The sequence below is a fragment of the Rhinoderma darwinii genome, chromosome 8, assembly GCF_050947455.1.
Source record: "Rhinoderma darwinii isolate aRhiDar2 chromosome 8, aRhiDar2.hap1, whole genome shotgun sequence".
NCBI lineage: Eukaryota > Metazoa > Chordata > Amphibia > Anura > Rhinodermatidae > Rhinoderma > Rhinoderma darwinii.
Window position 1 is genome coordinate 103,496,030 of NC_134694.1, and position 16,213 is coordinate 103,512,242.

At 44.8% G+C, this 16,213-nt stretch overlaps 1 protein-coding gene across 1 annotated transcript; it reads left to right on the forward strand.

Annotated features, from left to right (window-relative positions):
• Positions 1-295: 295 nt before the first annotated feature.
• On the forward strand, positions 296-14,700 carry SPINT2 (serine peptidase inhibitor, Kunitz type 2). Its single transcript, XM_075836057.1, has 8 exons — positions 296-826; positions 8,599-8,769; positions 10,106-10,168; positions 10,456-10,617; positions 10,737-10,787; positions 11,438-11,608; positions 11,725-11,775; positions 13,142-14,700. The coding sequence occupies exons 1-8, from the start codon at positions 481-483 to the stop codon at positions 13,309-13,311; spliced, it is 1,185 nt and encodes a 394-aa protein (XP_075692172.1). The 5' UTR covers positions 296-480; the 3' UTR covers positions 13,312-14,700.
• Positions 14,701-16,213: the final 1,513 nt, after the last annotated feature.

Consider the following 16,213-nt stretch of genomic DNA (forward strand, 5'->3'; position numbering starts at 1 on the left):
ACTACTCCCCACCCCCCAAAACCAGTTTCACCAGCAGGAGAGGGAGGAGAGGGAGGAGGAGGTGAAGTAAACAGGAAGACAAAATGGCGTCACCTCCTTCACCTCACCTGAGTGTCGTCTAGAGTAGGCGTGGTCAAACGCTAACCTGGACGCAGCGGAGGGGGCGGGACATTTTAAGTGACATTTACACGGTGCGGGGCTTGACTCAACCCTCTCTTTGTTCCGGTAAAAGTGGGCGTGGTGAGACGCTAGGTAACACTAGACTGGGCGGGATGTTTGTTTTTACCTGGGAACGTCACGCGGGGCGGGGCTTAGTAAGGAAACACTGCTGCCCGAGAACGAGACGTGCAGTGACTGAAGCGCAGGAAAGGCATCGACACCGTGCTAGGCTTCTCCGGATCACGTGATAAGGCTCGTTCTTTACGAGTGACGCAGTTCAGGCAAACGGTAACCCCGCTAAGGCGGAGACTGCGCATAGCGATGGCGCTCTGGATCCTCCTCCTCTTAATCCCCTTGGCTTTAGCAGACCCCGAGCAGCTGCCATGTGAGGGTTACGAAGTCGTTGAGGGGTTCGGTTTGGAGAGCTTGGAGCTGCCCTCTCAGATCGGAGTGAAGGTGCTGGAGAACTCCGAGGATGTGGCGGATGAGCAGTCGTGCTGGGATCGGTGCTGTAATACTGACACCTGTGACCTGGCCGTCATGTCCGCCGGAAAGTGCTACCTGGTCAGGTGTACCCTCAAAGGCTTCGACATGTGTGAACTGACCAAGCAGGAGGGCACTAGGACCTACAAGAAGCTCAATGCCGGGGAGCAACCCACACAGGACGGTAATAGCCATGTTATATTCACGTTATTGGGGAACGGGCTTCATTTGGGACTAGTGCTGTAAAAAAAAGTGGTGGTGCCCATAGCAACCGTTGTCATTAGATATGCAGCACTGGTTACTCACACTCAGGACTGTCCATAGAACAGAAGAATTAGCAGGTCCTTGGTCCCCATTCTTGGCCAGAGAGGTTGCAGTCACCCCCCCCATTATGGGAATAACCAATGGTAATCGGTGCTCTGGTCTCTATGTAAATTTAAAGGGATTCTCCATATAACTAGACACTGTATGACTTTCTAAGGTAAGTATTAGATCCAAAGTAAGGGACCTATGCCCGTAGTAAAGGTGTTGTGGATACTGTTAGTAGGGTGTATGGATAGTAGGCCCCATAGTTTGTTCCCTCTCCAGCCATGTGATCTGTTTCGTGTAAGTTGCGATTTCAGACTGTAGTGGATTGGGATGACTGGCGGCAATTGTAGAAAAGCATCTGCTCCCCAATGATCCCTAATTTGCTATGTACCAGAAGCATTTACCTACATGTTGTATGGGGCTCTGGTCACATCTTCGTCACTCGGTTCCGTCATCGTAACGGAAGCCACAAGTCTCATGTGAACAGAGCCTAATATGAAAAGACGTGATCTTGAGATTGACACCTTTCACCCTTTAGTGGTAACATAGCACCCTGATGTTAAACAACCGCCTGTTGATTTTGGGTTGTCTGGTCTAGAACATTGCAGTCATATTAAAGGGGTCGTCCTGTTATATGGACATCATAGAGGGGAGTTCTCCGGAATGAGAACTTCGTTCTTAACACGATCATGTCTTACGCGGTCGCTAATTTATTTGGGGCGGCTTCATTTGTGAGATTAATGGGACTTTGCGACTCTTTTTTACATCTCCAAGGTCCCAAATGTTTTTTTGATCACGTTCCTGCTGAGTTAGAGTATGTTCACATGCGAAATGCCTACAAACATCTGCCCGTTGAACTCAATGGGAAAAACGGCGTTTAGTTCAGACGGGACTTTTTTTTATGCCGCTATCTAAAAAACGGTGTGTAAAAAGAGCATGTCACTTCTTGAGCCGGTTTTCATTGTCAAAAAAAAAAAAAAAAAAAAGCTCTAAAAAAACGCCACAATAAACAGCTGAAATTCAGAGGCTGTTCTCCCTTGAAAACAGCTCCGTCATTTTCAGCCGTTTTTGCGTGTGAACATAGCCTTAGTGGTCAAGTGGTATTTGCATCACTCATACAATTCCTAATTGGAGAGAGATGTGCAGCATGCTACAGTATTATACCTGGAAAGAATAGTCCATTCTGCCCTATCACAGGGGTATTCCATTGATTGGGTAAGTGATAAATGTTAGAGCAATGGGGGTTTGACCCATGGGACTGATGTTCACCCTCACCCCACATAACTTATTTTTTTATGGAGCGGCAGTTAAAGGGAACCTGTCAGCAAAACTTCTGACAGGGTGGTATAGGGGAGGGGGGAGGGCATGCAAGTTGTATAACTGAGGAAAATTAGGTTTAATTGCATCGGCGCACTGATTGCAAGTGCCACTGATGTGTGACTGGATGTGCAAGTGCTGCAAGCCCCGCCACTTTGCTCTGAATGACAGCTCTAGTGGTCTCCTGATTGGCCGCTAGAACCATCCCTCAGAGCAAAGAGTGACACTAATATCCCCCTATATCACAGTCAGCGGTTTTGCAGTTTCCATAGGAAACGGCCTAGTGAGAGCGCTCTGGATGCACTTATTCAGACCAAAGTAAAGGCGGAGTTAACCATGACAGCCAATCAAATGAAAGCCATAACCTGATTGGTTACTATGGGCAACTACTCCACACCACTCAAGTGTGTTGAAGGATAAGAGACCGAGAAGAACGTCCAACATTAGACAGTCAGATTACTACGTGTGCTTTATTATACTGTTCACTCTGCATCATAGGGCCATGTTCACATTGCATATGTTCATACTGAAATAAAAAGCGAAAACCGCCTCTGAATCCAGGCGTTTTTGGACTTTTTTTTTTTTTTTTTTTCAAGGCGTTTTTTTCAGTGTCAGTGCAAAGTCGGCTTGTGGAACGCTACAAGAAGTGACATGTCGCTTCTCTTTTTACAAATGTTGTTTTTGTGGGGCCTTTTTTTAATTCATAAGCGTAAAAATACACCTCATATAAACTTGTGTATTTCCCATTCAAATCAATGAGAAGCTATTTTGCGGGTGTATTTTTTTAATTGTGTATTTCAGACCATAATACGAGTGTTTTTATGCTCCAAAAACGTACCCTAAAGGAAACCACAATCACTATACATGAGATAAATACAGTGCCCCCCCCACTGAGTTTGTGTGTGAACATAGCCTCATGGTGTCTGGCAAAGACGACAGAATCTGCAGCAGAGGCTCCTAATGCAGCCTCTGACGTAGATGTGAACGAGCCCTGATTTATTATGTTTTTTTCTTCTCATTCTGTTGTGTATCTTGTGTTTTTGCAGTTGTTGTGGCGATGTTAAACATTAAATGTGTGTGCTAAAGCAGTAAAGCTCCTTCACCTATATTCACTATATGGACAAAAGTATTGGGACACCTACACATTACACCTACAGTACAGGAGCTTTTATGAAATCCCATTCTAGATCCATAGACATTAGCGTTGGTTCCCTCCTTGCAGCTAAAACAGCTTCTACTGTTCTGGGGGCTTTCTACATGAGTTTGGGGGGTGTCTGTTGGAATTTCTGCCCTTTTTCATCCAGAAGAACATTTGTGAGGTCAGACCCTGATGTTGGAGGAGGGGGCCTGGCCCACAATCTCCGTTCTAGTTCATCCTACAGGTGTTGGATGGGGTTGACGTCAGGTCTTTGTGTGGCCGGTCAAGTTCTTTACACCAAACTCACCCAAACAACTATGTCTTTATGGACCTTGTGCACTGGGCACAGTCTTGTTGGAACAGAAAAGGAACGAACCCCAAACTGTTCCCACAAAGTTGGAAGCCACAATTGTCTAAAATGTCTTGGTGTGCTGAAGTATCAAGATTTCCCTTCACTGGAACTAAGAGGCCTAGACCTTGCAATCCCTGAAAAACAACCCCATAACGTTCTCCCTCCTCCACCAAACTTTACAGTGGGCACCTTGCGGTCAGGCAGGTAACGCTCTCCTGATATTCACCAAACCCAGACCCGTCCATCAGACCGCCAGATAGGGAAACGTGATTCGTCACTCCACAGAAGACATTTCTACTACTCCAGAAACTAGTGGCGTCCCATCTTAAAGCAGTACCTTACAGTACCACGCTCCAATTCAGTGAGCTCTTCAGGGTGCATCTAGATGAGACTTTTATGGGGGTTTTTTTTTACCATACAGCCAAAAAAAAAAATCAAGGCAAAAATTGCTCACTGTTTTACCGTGGGTTGCTGTGGTCTGCACAGGTGAAACACATTTTGTTTTACCTGCAAAAACCACATCCCAAAGCAGGGAAATTCGCGGTAAAACAGCGTGCATCTTTAATGCATTTTTACTGCGCCGCCAAGAACCTCTTATGTAAATGCACCCTTTGGTCATGTCCACACACAACGGAATTGCGTATTTTCTGTACGGAATGTCGGACGGAAAATACGCAGCGGAATACAGTAGCAGCAAAGTGGGTGTGATTTTAACAAATGTCATCCACACGCTGCAGAATAATTCGGTCCAGAAATTCACCTGTGGTGCGAAATTTTAGTTCTGCAGAATGTCAATTATTGCTGCGGAAAGTGGACTAATCTCCTGCGTTTTTCTGATGTACTGCGTAATTTGCTGCAGAAACGCAGTCGAATTTCTTACAGGGGTGGAAATGACCACACGGAAAGAAGAAATATCACAATCGCACAACCCATGAAAAAAAAAACTGCCGCAAAAATCCACGCCGTTTTCTGTAGTAACAAAACGCATGAAATAGTGCAAATTTTTCGCAGTGAATTGTCTGCTAGTTATAGCAGAAATGCTGTGGAAATTTTCTGCAGTAAATCCGTTACGTGTGGACAAGCCCTTAGAACGACCCATTCTTTCACAAATGTACGTAAAGGCGACTGCATGGCGAAAAACACCCTTAATCATTGAATTCAGGTATGTGCACACACACTAATTACGTCCGTAATTGACGGACGTATTTCGGCCGCAAGTCCCGAACCGAACACAGTGCAGGGAGCCGGGCTCCTAGCATCATAGTTATGTACGATGCTAGGAGTCCCTGCCTCGCTGCCGGACAACTGTCCCGTACTGTAATCTTGTTTTCAGTACGGGACAGCAGTTCCACGGAGAGGCAGGGACTCCTAGCATCGTACATAAGTATGATGCTAGGAGCCCGGCTCCCTGCACTGTGTTCGGTCCGGTACTTGCGGCCGAAATACGTCCGTCAATTACGGACGTAATTAGTGTGTGTGCACATACCCTAAGAGGTGTCCCAATACTTTTGTCCAGATAGTGTATATTTCAGCATATTGGTGGGTTATACATGTCCGTATAATTTGACTATCCGTGTATGGTCCCTATATGTGATGGATGGATCAGGGATTATCCGTCTACATCATGGGGTCCGTCCTGGTATGTTAGTGCGTACGTGACATTACAGCTTGTGTTTGTTGTCACCACTTGATACATTCCACTCTTTGTCAGAGCTAGTTCATACCTAGACGCCCTTAGGCCTCGTGCACACACAGGTTTATAGGCCCATATTGCACCTTAATATGCACAGATTTAATACCTGAGAACTAAATGTCAGTTGACTTTTGCTGTAATGAAAACAGTCAGAGGGAAACTGACATCTAGACAGGACGTGATTGTTTTCAAGAGGAACAGTTTTGATCTGAAAAAAGAGCAATAATGTAAATTGTTATGGAAGTCTTTCAGCGTGCACCTCTGGCCGGCAGGGACTGTGACCATTGTTAATGGAGTGCTGGATGGGGAGGTGGGATCTGGTCGTAAAATTACAGTATTGGTTTCCGATGTTTATGGTGTTAAAAAGTAGTGATCCCAAATCTAATGTTTTAGGAGTATCCGAGATGTCGTCTCCCCCCCCCCCCCATGGTGTACATACCCAAGAGTCCACAGACCTGGATTAGGATATCAGTCAGTAGAACTGCGGGTGGTCCTAGTCGGCTGGGTTCACACGTAGCGTAAATATTTCGGATTTTCCGCGACTGATGTGCAGTAGCAGCAGAGTGGAGGAGATTTGAACAAATCTCATCCGCACAGTGTGTAAGAGATCAGCGGGGAAAAAGCTGAACATTACCTGCGCTGCGTTTTTGTTTTTTTTTAATTGTAATTGCTGCTTTTTTTTGCGGTGGGTTTTCCCCATTTAATTAAACGAAGAGGTTTTGTTTGTTTTTCCTGCAATTTCCGTCGCAGCACTTGGCTATATGTTGCGGATATAAATTCCGTACCGCAGATCAATTTATTAACATTTTCGTGGTTTTTGTTTTTTACGCGATGTGGCCATGAGATTTTCAAAATCGTATCCACTTTGCTTCTACTGTAAATGCTACAGAAATTTTACAGCGTTTACGCTACATGGGGACCTGGCCTAATACTAAATGTCCGCACCACAGAAAAGTGTTAGTACTGCCGAATTCATACATAAGGCTTCGTTCACATCAGCGTCTGGTTCCGTTCATGGGTTCAGTTAGGCCTCATGCACACGACCGTAGTGTTTTTCTGGTCCGCAAATTCCAGAACCATGTTCCGTGAAATGTCCTCCGCAGTTCAGCCGTATGTAATCCGCAAAATGCGGATTAAAAAAAAAAAATCCTAGGTAAAACAGGATGACGACAGAACACATTCATGGTCGTCGCCTAGCAACACTTCCGCAAATCCGCAAACTGCGGTTGACACACGGAGGTGTACCCGCGTTTTCCACCGGCCCATTGACTTCTATGGGCATGTCCGCATCGAATTTGCGGGCCGTAATAAGACATGTCCTGAGTTTGTGCGGCACGGATTTGTGGACATGCGGGGACCCGTGAAAACACGGATAGTGTGTATGGGCCCATAGAAATGAATGGGTCCGCAATTCTCCCGTGGATTTTCGGGGGAAATGCGGACGCAAAAACACGTTCGTGTGCATGGGGCCTTAGACCTTTTCATCAAAAGAACCCATGAACCGAAAGCCAAGCGGAAATCATAGCTTCCGTTTACCTTTCCTTTTGATTTCAATGGTAATGCTTCCGGTGCAAATGGTTTCCTTTGCGGAAACAATAGCGCAGTCGACTACGCTATTGTTTCTGCAAAATAAACGTAAACCATTTGCAACCGAAGCATTACCATTGAAATCAAAGGAAATGTAAACGGAAGCTATGATTTCCGCTTGGCTTTCGGTTCATATGTTGCTCTTGGGAAAGATTGACGGACCCGTGAACGGAACCTGACGCTGATGTGAACGAGACCTTAGCCACACGAGGGGGCCTGAGAGGCCGTGACTTAGTTCTTGAGGTTAAACTTTACACATTCAACTGGTGCATGACCAATAAATGGTGAACAAATTCTGGAAAAATCCGGCCCTTGCTCTGGAGGACGCTTCATGGCCACCGATTATGTGGTTTGTCATTCCCTTGAATAGGAGCCACGTAATACTACAGCAGGCGTTACATCGGGTTATTGGGCCACTGAGCTACTTACAAGGACACTTGTTATGGGGGAGGGACAGCAACTTAAATCTATGCCCTGGGATGGAGAGCCGAGCTGCATGGGGTAATTCCCACCTCCTGTTTCTTCCAGCTGTGATGTAAGGGGGTGTTGGATGTGGCCGTTCTTACTTGGGAAATATCTTTTCCCTGGTTGAAATAGTCTGCGGACATTAACCCAAATACATTCATGCAAAGGCCCAGCCCGTCACTATTCAGTGCTGAGATGAAACCTGTTCGGCCGGTTTGTGTGAGTAATAAGCGGTTTTGTGGCCCTTTTGTCTTGTTCTTCCTCATACAAAGGTTTCATCAGACTTTACAGTACACATCCCTGACTCTTCCACAATTTAGAAGATTAGCAGTGCTGGAATTTAACCCCTGCTGCTCATGTAAATGACTCATAAGATGGCTACTGTTTAAAGGCTAAGTACACTTTTGCTACTACTTTTTTATTTTTTATTGCTCCAGTGAATATAAATTAAAAAAACAACAACAAATAACTTTGCAAATAGTATTAACTATTCCACCGTTTTATGTATACAGCTCCTATGCAGTCCCATGTATTGCCAAGGTTACGCGCTACAAACAAGCCCTGTGTAGTTCTGTTACTCTTCCATCTCCCCCTCTTCTATTGTCTGTAGGTTAGCTGGGTTTTCCATACTCTGGGGGGGGGGGATTCAATTCACTGCCCTTGCCCCGTTTACAAATAGCCTTGCCTATGCAGATTGACTTGTTGGTGACCCCCACCATCCAGACTCCTTAGCGATGCCCCTGGCAAGAACAGGGAACATGGGGAGTGGAATAGAGCATGACTGCAGGGTCAGACTACCCAGGGTTTGTTTTGTAGTCTGTAACCACGGAGACACCTAGGTCTGTATACTCAAATGGTAAGACATTTGAGAAGCTGCTACATATTTTTATATTCGATGCACTAAGGCAGTAAAAGCAAAAGTACCTTTTAAGACCTTGTTCACACTTCACAAATAAGAGGCTGTATTTCAGTGTGTTTTATCTCACCAGTCGGATATGATGTGACTGTATACAGCGTACATGATCAATGTGGTTCTGAGTGTCTGTTTATTGATCTATAAACTAACCAGACGGTTCTTTGCCTTCTCCCTAACAGACTTCTGCCTAGAAGAAAAGGAAACTGGGCCGTGTCGGGCGTTTTTTATAAGATGGTGGTATGACCCGGACACTGAGATCTGTAGGAACTTCACCTATGGAGGTTGTCCTGTGAACCTGAACAATCATGTCGGAGAGGAAGAATGTATGACGAAATGCCAAGGTGTAAAAGGTAACGTCACGTGTATAAGACCAAAGCCTCATGTATGCCAGTCTTATCGTGGGCTGTGCCACATACCTGTTAAACTGTGTTTGCGGGAAGTCTTATTATTAAGAAATAACTTCACCCAGTACACTATGGAGTTCCCAGACCGCTTGTGTCCGTCATGTACGGAGTGTTTCAGCCACAATGAATTTTGTCTGTTTGCACACAGTGGATTGTCTCTTTAGGTGGTGACCAGTATTCAATATCCCCTATAAAACTGTATGGACCACATCAACAAGGAACATCCTTTAAAATTAAATATTAACGTTAAGCAAAAACCATTCGGCTTGACGATATCCCTGATTTAAAGTCCAGCTCCGGTTCTCCCACCCAAACTGACATCGGGCATGGAGAGACGCTCCTACACGCGGGCGGTACAGTTGTTGTGGAAACCGTACGACGCCTGGAGATCATCATGCGCAGGTCCGATTCCAATAGGACCTGTGCACGATACTCTCTGGGTGTCTTACCGTTGGCATGGCAACTGTACTGCCCAGCGTGTAGGAGCGGCTCTCAACGCCTGATGTCATTTAGAGCAGAGTACAACTGGAGTTAAGCCACAAATACACTCCCCATGCCCCCCTTCTAATTTTTGGGTTAATTATTAATCGTGATCGTTTCCCAGGTGTCTCCACTCCCTCACCATAAAAATTCCATTGTATAATTGTTAACTGGAGAAACGCATGCCATGCAGGAGCCTCAGACATGTCTCTTATGGATTCAGATGAGTGTGACGCCTGCGCTACACAGGTCATCTCAAGTAGCACAATCAGAATATTAAAATTGCATATGGTCATTTATCACCTACTCTTGTGATGTGGGAAGTAGCGCATCGTCCCAAACTGGGAAGCGATCAGGGACTATAATCCGGTTTATAGAAAGCGTGACTGGCAGCTGGGACTATATCGGGAGGCAGAACTGTCCTGGTCTCTGCCCCTCTTAGGTGACATCCATACACACGGCACGTCTAAATCCCCCCCCCCTAGTTACAGCGCCAAGTTTATTGTAAATGATGGCCTTACTTTATGCCAGTTACATTCTCCATTATTGTATAGCTCTTGTTTTAATGGATTTGTCCAGGGTTAGATTATAATGATGCCGCCGTTCATCCCCATTGATGTGAGTGGATCCGAGCTGCAGTACCAGACACAGCCCACGAACAATAGTGGCACGGTTTCTGGAAGAAAAATATAAATCCGACCATTTTTTCCTAATCCTGTACTCCTTTAGATAATGCCAGTGTATTACAACTTGTGCAAATTTACACATTTGCTATATACATATTTTATGTTTCCCTATTTAGCTGTGAAGTCCAGGGACACTGAAGCACCCAGTAAACGTATGGTGTCTGCCAGTTCTTTTTCAGGTGAATATCTGACGTTTTTCGTCCGTCCCGTCCCGTCTCCCTGTTCTGTTTATACATTTCCTTTACGGTATGTTTACATGTGGCAGGTTTGTTGCAGAAATTCCTGCAACTGAAAATCTGTTCCATCCATCTGAAAGGGGTGGTTTCTGCAGCAGGTGCATGAATTTCTGCAAACCTCAGTCAGATGAATTTACAGTTGTAGAAATTTCTGCAACAAATCTGCCACATGTGAATATACTCATATACAAAACCTAATTCTTCTTTCTTTCTTCCTATTTCTCATCCAGAATACTGCTCCGGACCTGCTGTGACTGGCAATTGCAGAGCTGCTTTTCGCCGTTGGTATTTTGATGCAGAGTCAATGTCCTGCCAGTTATTCACCTACGGTGGCTGTGGAGGCTCCAAGAACAATCATCTGTCTGAGCAGGTGTGCGTGGACAATTGTGTTGGTGAGAAAGTTTATGTCTTAGTCAGGTCCAATGAGAGTTGTATCCCCCCTTTTTTTTTTTGTCCCAATTGTATTGCTGCGCCAACCACAATGATTTTTTATTTTTTTTCCATCGTCCAGCTTCAAAGCCAGAACCTGAGAAAGTCCACGCCCCCAAAAAAAACTTTAAAGGTATGTTTATATATGTGCTTGGACACACACAGACACACAGACGATGCCAGTATAATAATAATGTATGCAGCTTTGTAAGATCAACACCAGTGTGAATACTTTCCTATGTGTCCAGGCCAATGTCAGGCTTCATATTCTACTGTCAGGCCAAAAGCTGAATGGGCTTGAAAATGGACAACCACTTTTTGAGTCCGGAATATGCTCACAGCTGTTGTCACTTCCCTTCCCCCACTCTCTTGGCAGCTCATACAAGGTGAATTGCTCAGGACTGGGGGATGGTAACAATTAGTACAGGAGACTGCATCTCACAGGGTAAAGAGAATTTATGTTCCACCCTGTAGCACGATGAGCATGTCTTTATATAAAATGCATATTCTACTATGTAAGGCGTGATGTGGTGGCTGAGATTTTACAGGTGGCGTGTCTAGGATTTCAGCCAATCTCCCTAATCGATCTACAATTCTGGATCTATCACTTATAACCATACAACACAGCCAAGAAGTCCTGCGTTCTCCACATCCGTTATTTTAGGACTTTCTGATAACTGGGGAGCACATGCCACTTGCTGTCTGACCACATTAACTGATGAGGATTAGTGATGCGCGGAGATCACGGCTTACATATGTGTCCCATTTCTTCCGCACCCTCAGAGTACTGCGCTGCACCTGCTTCTACTGGATCTTGTCGTGCTGCCTTCCAGCGATGGTTCTATGACACTTCATCAAGCAGATGCAAAAAGTTTGTGTATGGCGGCTGCCAAGCTAACCGCAATAACTACCTCAGTGAGACCGACTGCATGAACACGTGCTCAGGGCGTACAGGTAACTTCCAGTTTTCTAAATTCGTAGCATTCCGTGGATCGAAGGCTCTAGTACAAGTTGTAGTAACAATTCATGATCGGCCTCTGGTTAACTTTTCCTCCTTTTTTATATTTCAGAAGATGACAATGACTTGACCGATCACAGTGTCCTGCATCACTCTGTGACTGGTGAGTTTAGCTATATACAAATTATACAGTATACCACAACAGGGACTCCAGCGCAGGCCGTGAAAAGTCACCACATTATATGCATAGAACTTTTTAATTTGTTATTTCGATCTTATGGACTGGTAAATGGTTCACTAGGATGTAGTGGCAGCAGCACTAGTAAAAGCACTGTGCCATTTTGTCTCCGGTCAGCTTTTTCCAGGTGACAAACATGGTTGGCCATTGATTATAATGCGCTGACTATGCGGCTGCCAAAGAAATCCGAGCAGCGCTAACCGCTTTCCTAGCAATGCTTATACTTTGCCATTGGCTAGAACGGTCACTGTAGTCAGATTTCTATGACGTTAGTGGCATATCCTAGCAATATGCCACCAATGTCTATGCTGAGACAACCCATTAAGTGACGGCTGCAGTTCAAGATTTCATTCAACTTCATGTATTCATTTGGACTTCAGCCGTAGCTCAATAGTTTAAAATCATTCAGTAGCCTAGTCTGCGTGTAGCCATGGCCTTATAGTTTATACAGTTGTCACCCAGCTTCACTAGACTCCCACATGTCACAACTCCCTAAGGGACAAAAGAGCGACTTGACAGAAGACTCCAGGATTTTATTTGCCATTTGTTTTGTCAGTCTATGTGCCCACGCAGTAGGTTCTCTTCGGATCAGTTGCAGATTCTTGGACCGCTGAAATATGTAAAGTACAGCGCAATGCATGTGAATGGTGCTTAACAAAACCTCATGCATGTGCAGTGGAAAAAAACTGTGCAGATTTGGGGGAGATGTTGTCCACAGCATGTCCTATCTGTTGCATGGGCACATGACCTTAAGGACTAATGCATGTGACTGTGGTGATATTGCAATCCACGTAACCGTTGTCTGTTTCCGGTCCGTTTGTCTGCAAAAATCCTTTCGTAGTTCATCCGTGTGTCATCAGTATTCACGGATCTGCCAAAAAAAAGAGTGCTGAAATGTCACCAGCTTGTCCCAGCCCTGTGAGAGGGTCACGTGATCCACAAATACCTACAGTAAAATGACATGTCCTGAGTTTTTTCGGCCCGGACTCGTGGCCCCCACACGGATCCGTGAACATCACAGTTGTGTGCATGGGGCCATATAAATGAATCGGTCTGTAGGCTATTCGCAAAATTGCAGGTGCACACGGACAGGAAACCACGGCTGTATGCAATGCTGCATACGTGAGCTGATAAAACAGCAGTTACTCTGGGGGGGATTCTAGATTTACCACCATTAGTATCATTCAGCGGTAACAAAACTCCAGTAGATTATAGATCTATACCACTGTAAAGTATTTGTCACAAGAGAGGCGTTTGATGTGCTGTTAATGCCTGTACGTTTCCTCCACAGCTGTGGCGCTACCTATCCTCCTTGCTCTCTTGGCTGCCACGTTGATAGGCGTCATGATCCTGTTTTTCGTGAAGGTGACGAGGAAGAATCAGGAGAACGCAGGTTTCCGAGCCATGTGGAACCCAATTGACGACAAAGAGTGTCTTATGAACAGCGCATACGTTCTTTAGAGAGCCAAAATGAATGGAAAGTATATACACTCCATTTTTATAATTTTTTTTTCACCAAGGCCTATAATAAAAATCCTATCCTACTGATAACATCTCTCACTTGGCTCTAATATTATAAATCTTAAGGTATCAAGGTTTCCCAACAGAGACTTTTTTTTCACCTCCAGATTAAAACCAGAAATCATTACTTGTGTTCAGTCCCATAAGGGGTTACATTTTAAGAGTGGACTCGACAGTGAAAAGTGAAAAATATTCCATTTTATTGAACTAGAAATTTTTATGTGGGTAGTTTTATCCCAACAATAAGTTGTATTTTAGTGTGAATGACTTGTAAGTTGACTAAACTCTATTGAGATAAGTGTGTGTGGCTTCTTAAGGTTTGTTCAGGTAGATCTCTAATAACACGCAATACAGGGAGTAAAACACCTTGACGGGTGCCTCGAGGATTTATTGCCGGGTCTCTTAAGGATGTCTAGTGAGCTGGTACTCCAAATCGCATGAAACAGAAGGATGTTTTTATTGACCTAGATGTAGGAGTTGGCTGAAATGTGGGGAATGACATGTATCGATACGAGTGTTATTTCTATGTAGTAGCGAGAGATGATGCCGCTTATCTTTGAAGACACGAAAAATCGATCCTATTATCCCAACATCTGGTCTGGAAGCCGTCATGGGCATTAGATTGCAGCTTCTGACTAAAGTCTATGGGCAGTTTAAGACTGTTTTAGGATGTAATTTTAAATGAGTGACTTTTTATCAGGGTTATCGGGAGTGTCTTGGTGGCTTTGCTGCAACCTATTTCCTGGAGACTGGCAGATATAGCAACTCCAACCTGAGGGGCTGTGAGGTTCACATGTGGTAAGGACCGGCTAGAACTAAGCTGTTTTTCTACTATATTTGCACTAAACTTCATATTACTATGCATTTATTAGGGTTTCCTACACAGAAGTCAGGGCAGTGTATTCTTGGGCAAGCGTTTGTTGAACAGAAGCCACGCTTTGTGTCTATTTACTTATGTCTTTACCCTATACACTTTTTTTGAAGGGCATGGTACTTTTATAACCTCTGAGCTGATGACCTGTTGTATATAGTACTATAGCTTTTATATATTGTATCCAGGGTGTACATACACAAGACATCAGAGGGTGCGGTGACTCCACAATCTTATCGACTCCCGGATGTGTCCACTTTCTGCACCCTCGATCACTCCCGTCCTGTCCCTACTACTGACAGCACGTAAATCTGTACAATAGTCTTCATGGGTTTCTTAACGTGTCAATGTATTTTTTAGTTGTGTTCTGTATTCTAGTGACTTTTTTTTTAATAAATCGAACATCTGTTTTCTGAGCCTTTCTTTATAAGCTTTGAATAAAATCTTTACATACAGAACTTCTAGTGGATTTTTTTTTTTCTTCTTGGATAAGCTTGTGGTCAACGATTCTGCCCTTGGTGGGACTCTAAAGTTTAGCTACAAATAAATAAGGCTTCTTACTAGTGCTTAGCGATTATGGTCAAAGTCCCCATTAATTGAACATATAACTTCCATTACGATTAATAAATGATTTTAGGCCACGCCCCCTATTTGCATACCTTTGAATTAATATAGATCACCTGAGCCTGCTGTATACTATTGTATATAATATACCCCCAACACTGTCCCCACACAGTATAATGCCCCAATAGTGACTAATAATATACATTCTCGCCGAACCTCGTTCCAACGACGCAGGGGAGGAGATCCCTCTGCTCCTCCGGTCTGTGTGGCTCGGCGCATATTTTAGATTCCGCTGCACTTCTGCTACATGCTGGCGTTTTACACATCCTATTGGTCCATGGTGTCCTCCATGCCCGCCCAATGCCGATGTACCATGGCAAGCGGACAGTGCCTGCCCCAATGGTAAAAACATGGATGATGTGTGTTACCTACCGGGATGGTAGCAGACTGGTATATACAGGAATGATGGAGGTCCCTGTATATACCATTAGTGTGGGCACGGTCATTGAGGCTAAACAGGAAGTATATGGGGTGGCCATTGAGGACTGTGGACCAATACGATGCCTGAAGCACTGGTATATTTCAGAAGCCATTCACTGCTCAGAACAGACGGCACGAGGCAGGGACAGCGTTACATAGTCAATAGTGGGGCAGGAAAATGACGGTCCCTGCATTACTGCAGGATTCAACTATCTTTGTCCTGAGGATGCCGATATAGTTGAAACTGGGAAAAAACAATGAACAAGATGACCTTTTGTTATCTGCGCTGAATTTAGTTTTTTTTAATTAATTGCCCTCACACATCAGAGCTCTGTCCACAACTGCACATTGGGGGCAATTTATTAAGGCTGGTGTTTCATGTGCCAGTCTTAATCTAAAGGAAGTTGAATAAAATGTACTAAAAGCCTCTTGCTAAGACATGCTGACTTTTTTGTGTGCCGGGCTTATCGGATGGCTCTTAATAAAGTGGAGCGGTGAAAAATATGCTAAATTTACCCTTTCACCTATGACAGCACCCCTGGAGAGACGTCCCATCCGCTGGACAGGAAACCTGAGGATATAAAAAGGGACACACCTCTCCACACGCCCTCCGGTTTCCTGTCCTCCGGATGGAAGGATTGTCCTGAGGAAAAGCACTTCTCCTGGGGTTGCAGACCCCCTAGCAAGGTCTTACTTTATTCCACTAGGGGTGCTCTGGAAGGTAGAAGTCTCCTTTTGGAGGGAGCAACCTTGAGCCTGGTACAGGTACTCACTCCTCTCCCGGGCCATCGCCTCCCTCCTGCAGGTCGAACGGAGGTGGCTTAAGGTCCACACTGTGGTCCTTCCTCTGGCGGGGAGCGGCTTCCCAGGGTCATGTTCAGCTCAGCTGGACCATGCCCAGCGTTGGCAGCTTCCGGCGCATTCACA

What these genes read in the sequence shown, in the direction of transcription:
- SPINT2 (XM_075836057.1), top strand. Translation starts at nt 481, where the DNA reads ATGGCGCTCTGGATCCTCCTCCTCTTAATCCCCTTGGCTTTAGCAGAC. An exon ending in GGAGCAACCCACACAGGACG is followed by an intron (nt 827 to 8,598) that starts GTAATAGCCATG and finishes TCTCCCTAACAG; the next exon opens with ACTTCTGCCTAGAAGAAAAG. An exon ending in CACGTGCTCAGGGCGTACAG is followed by an intron (nt 11,609 to 11,724) that starts GTAACTTCCAGT and finishes TTTATATTTCAG; the next exon opens with AAGATGACAATGACTTGACC.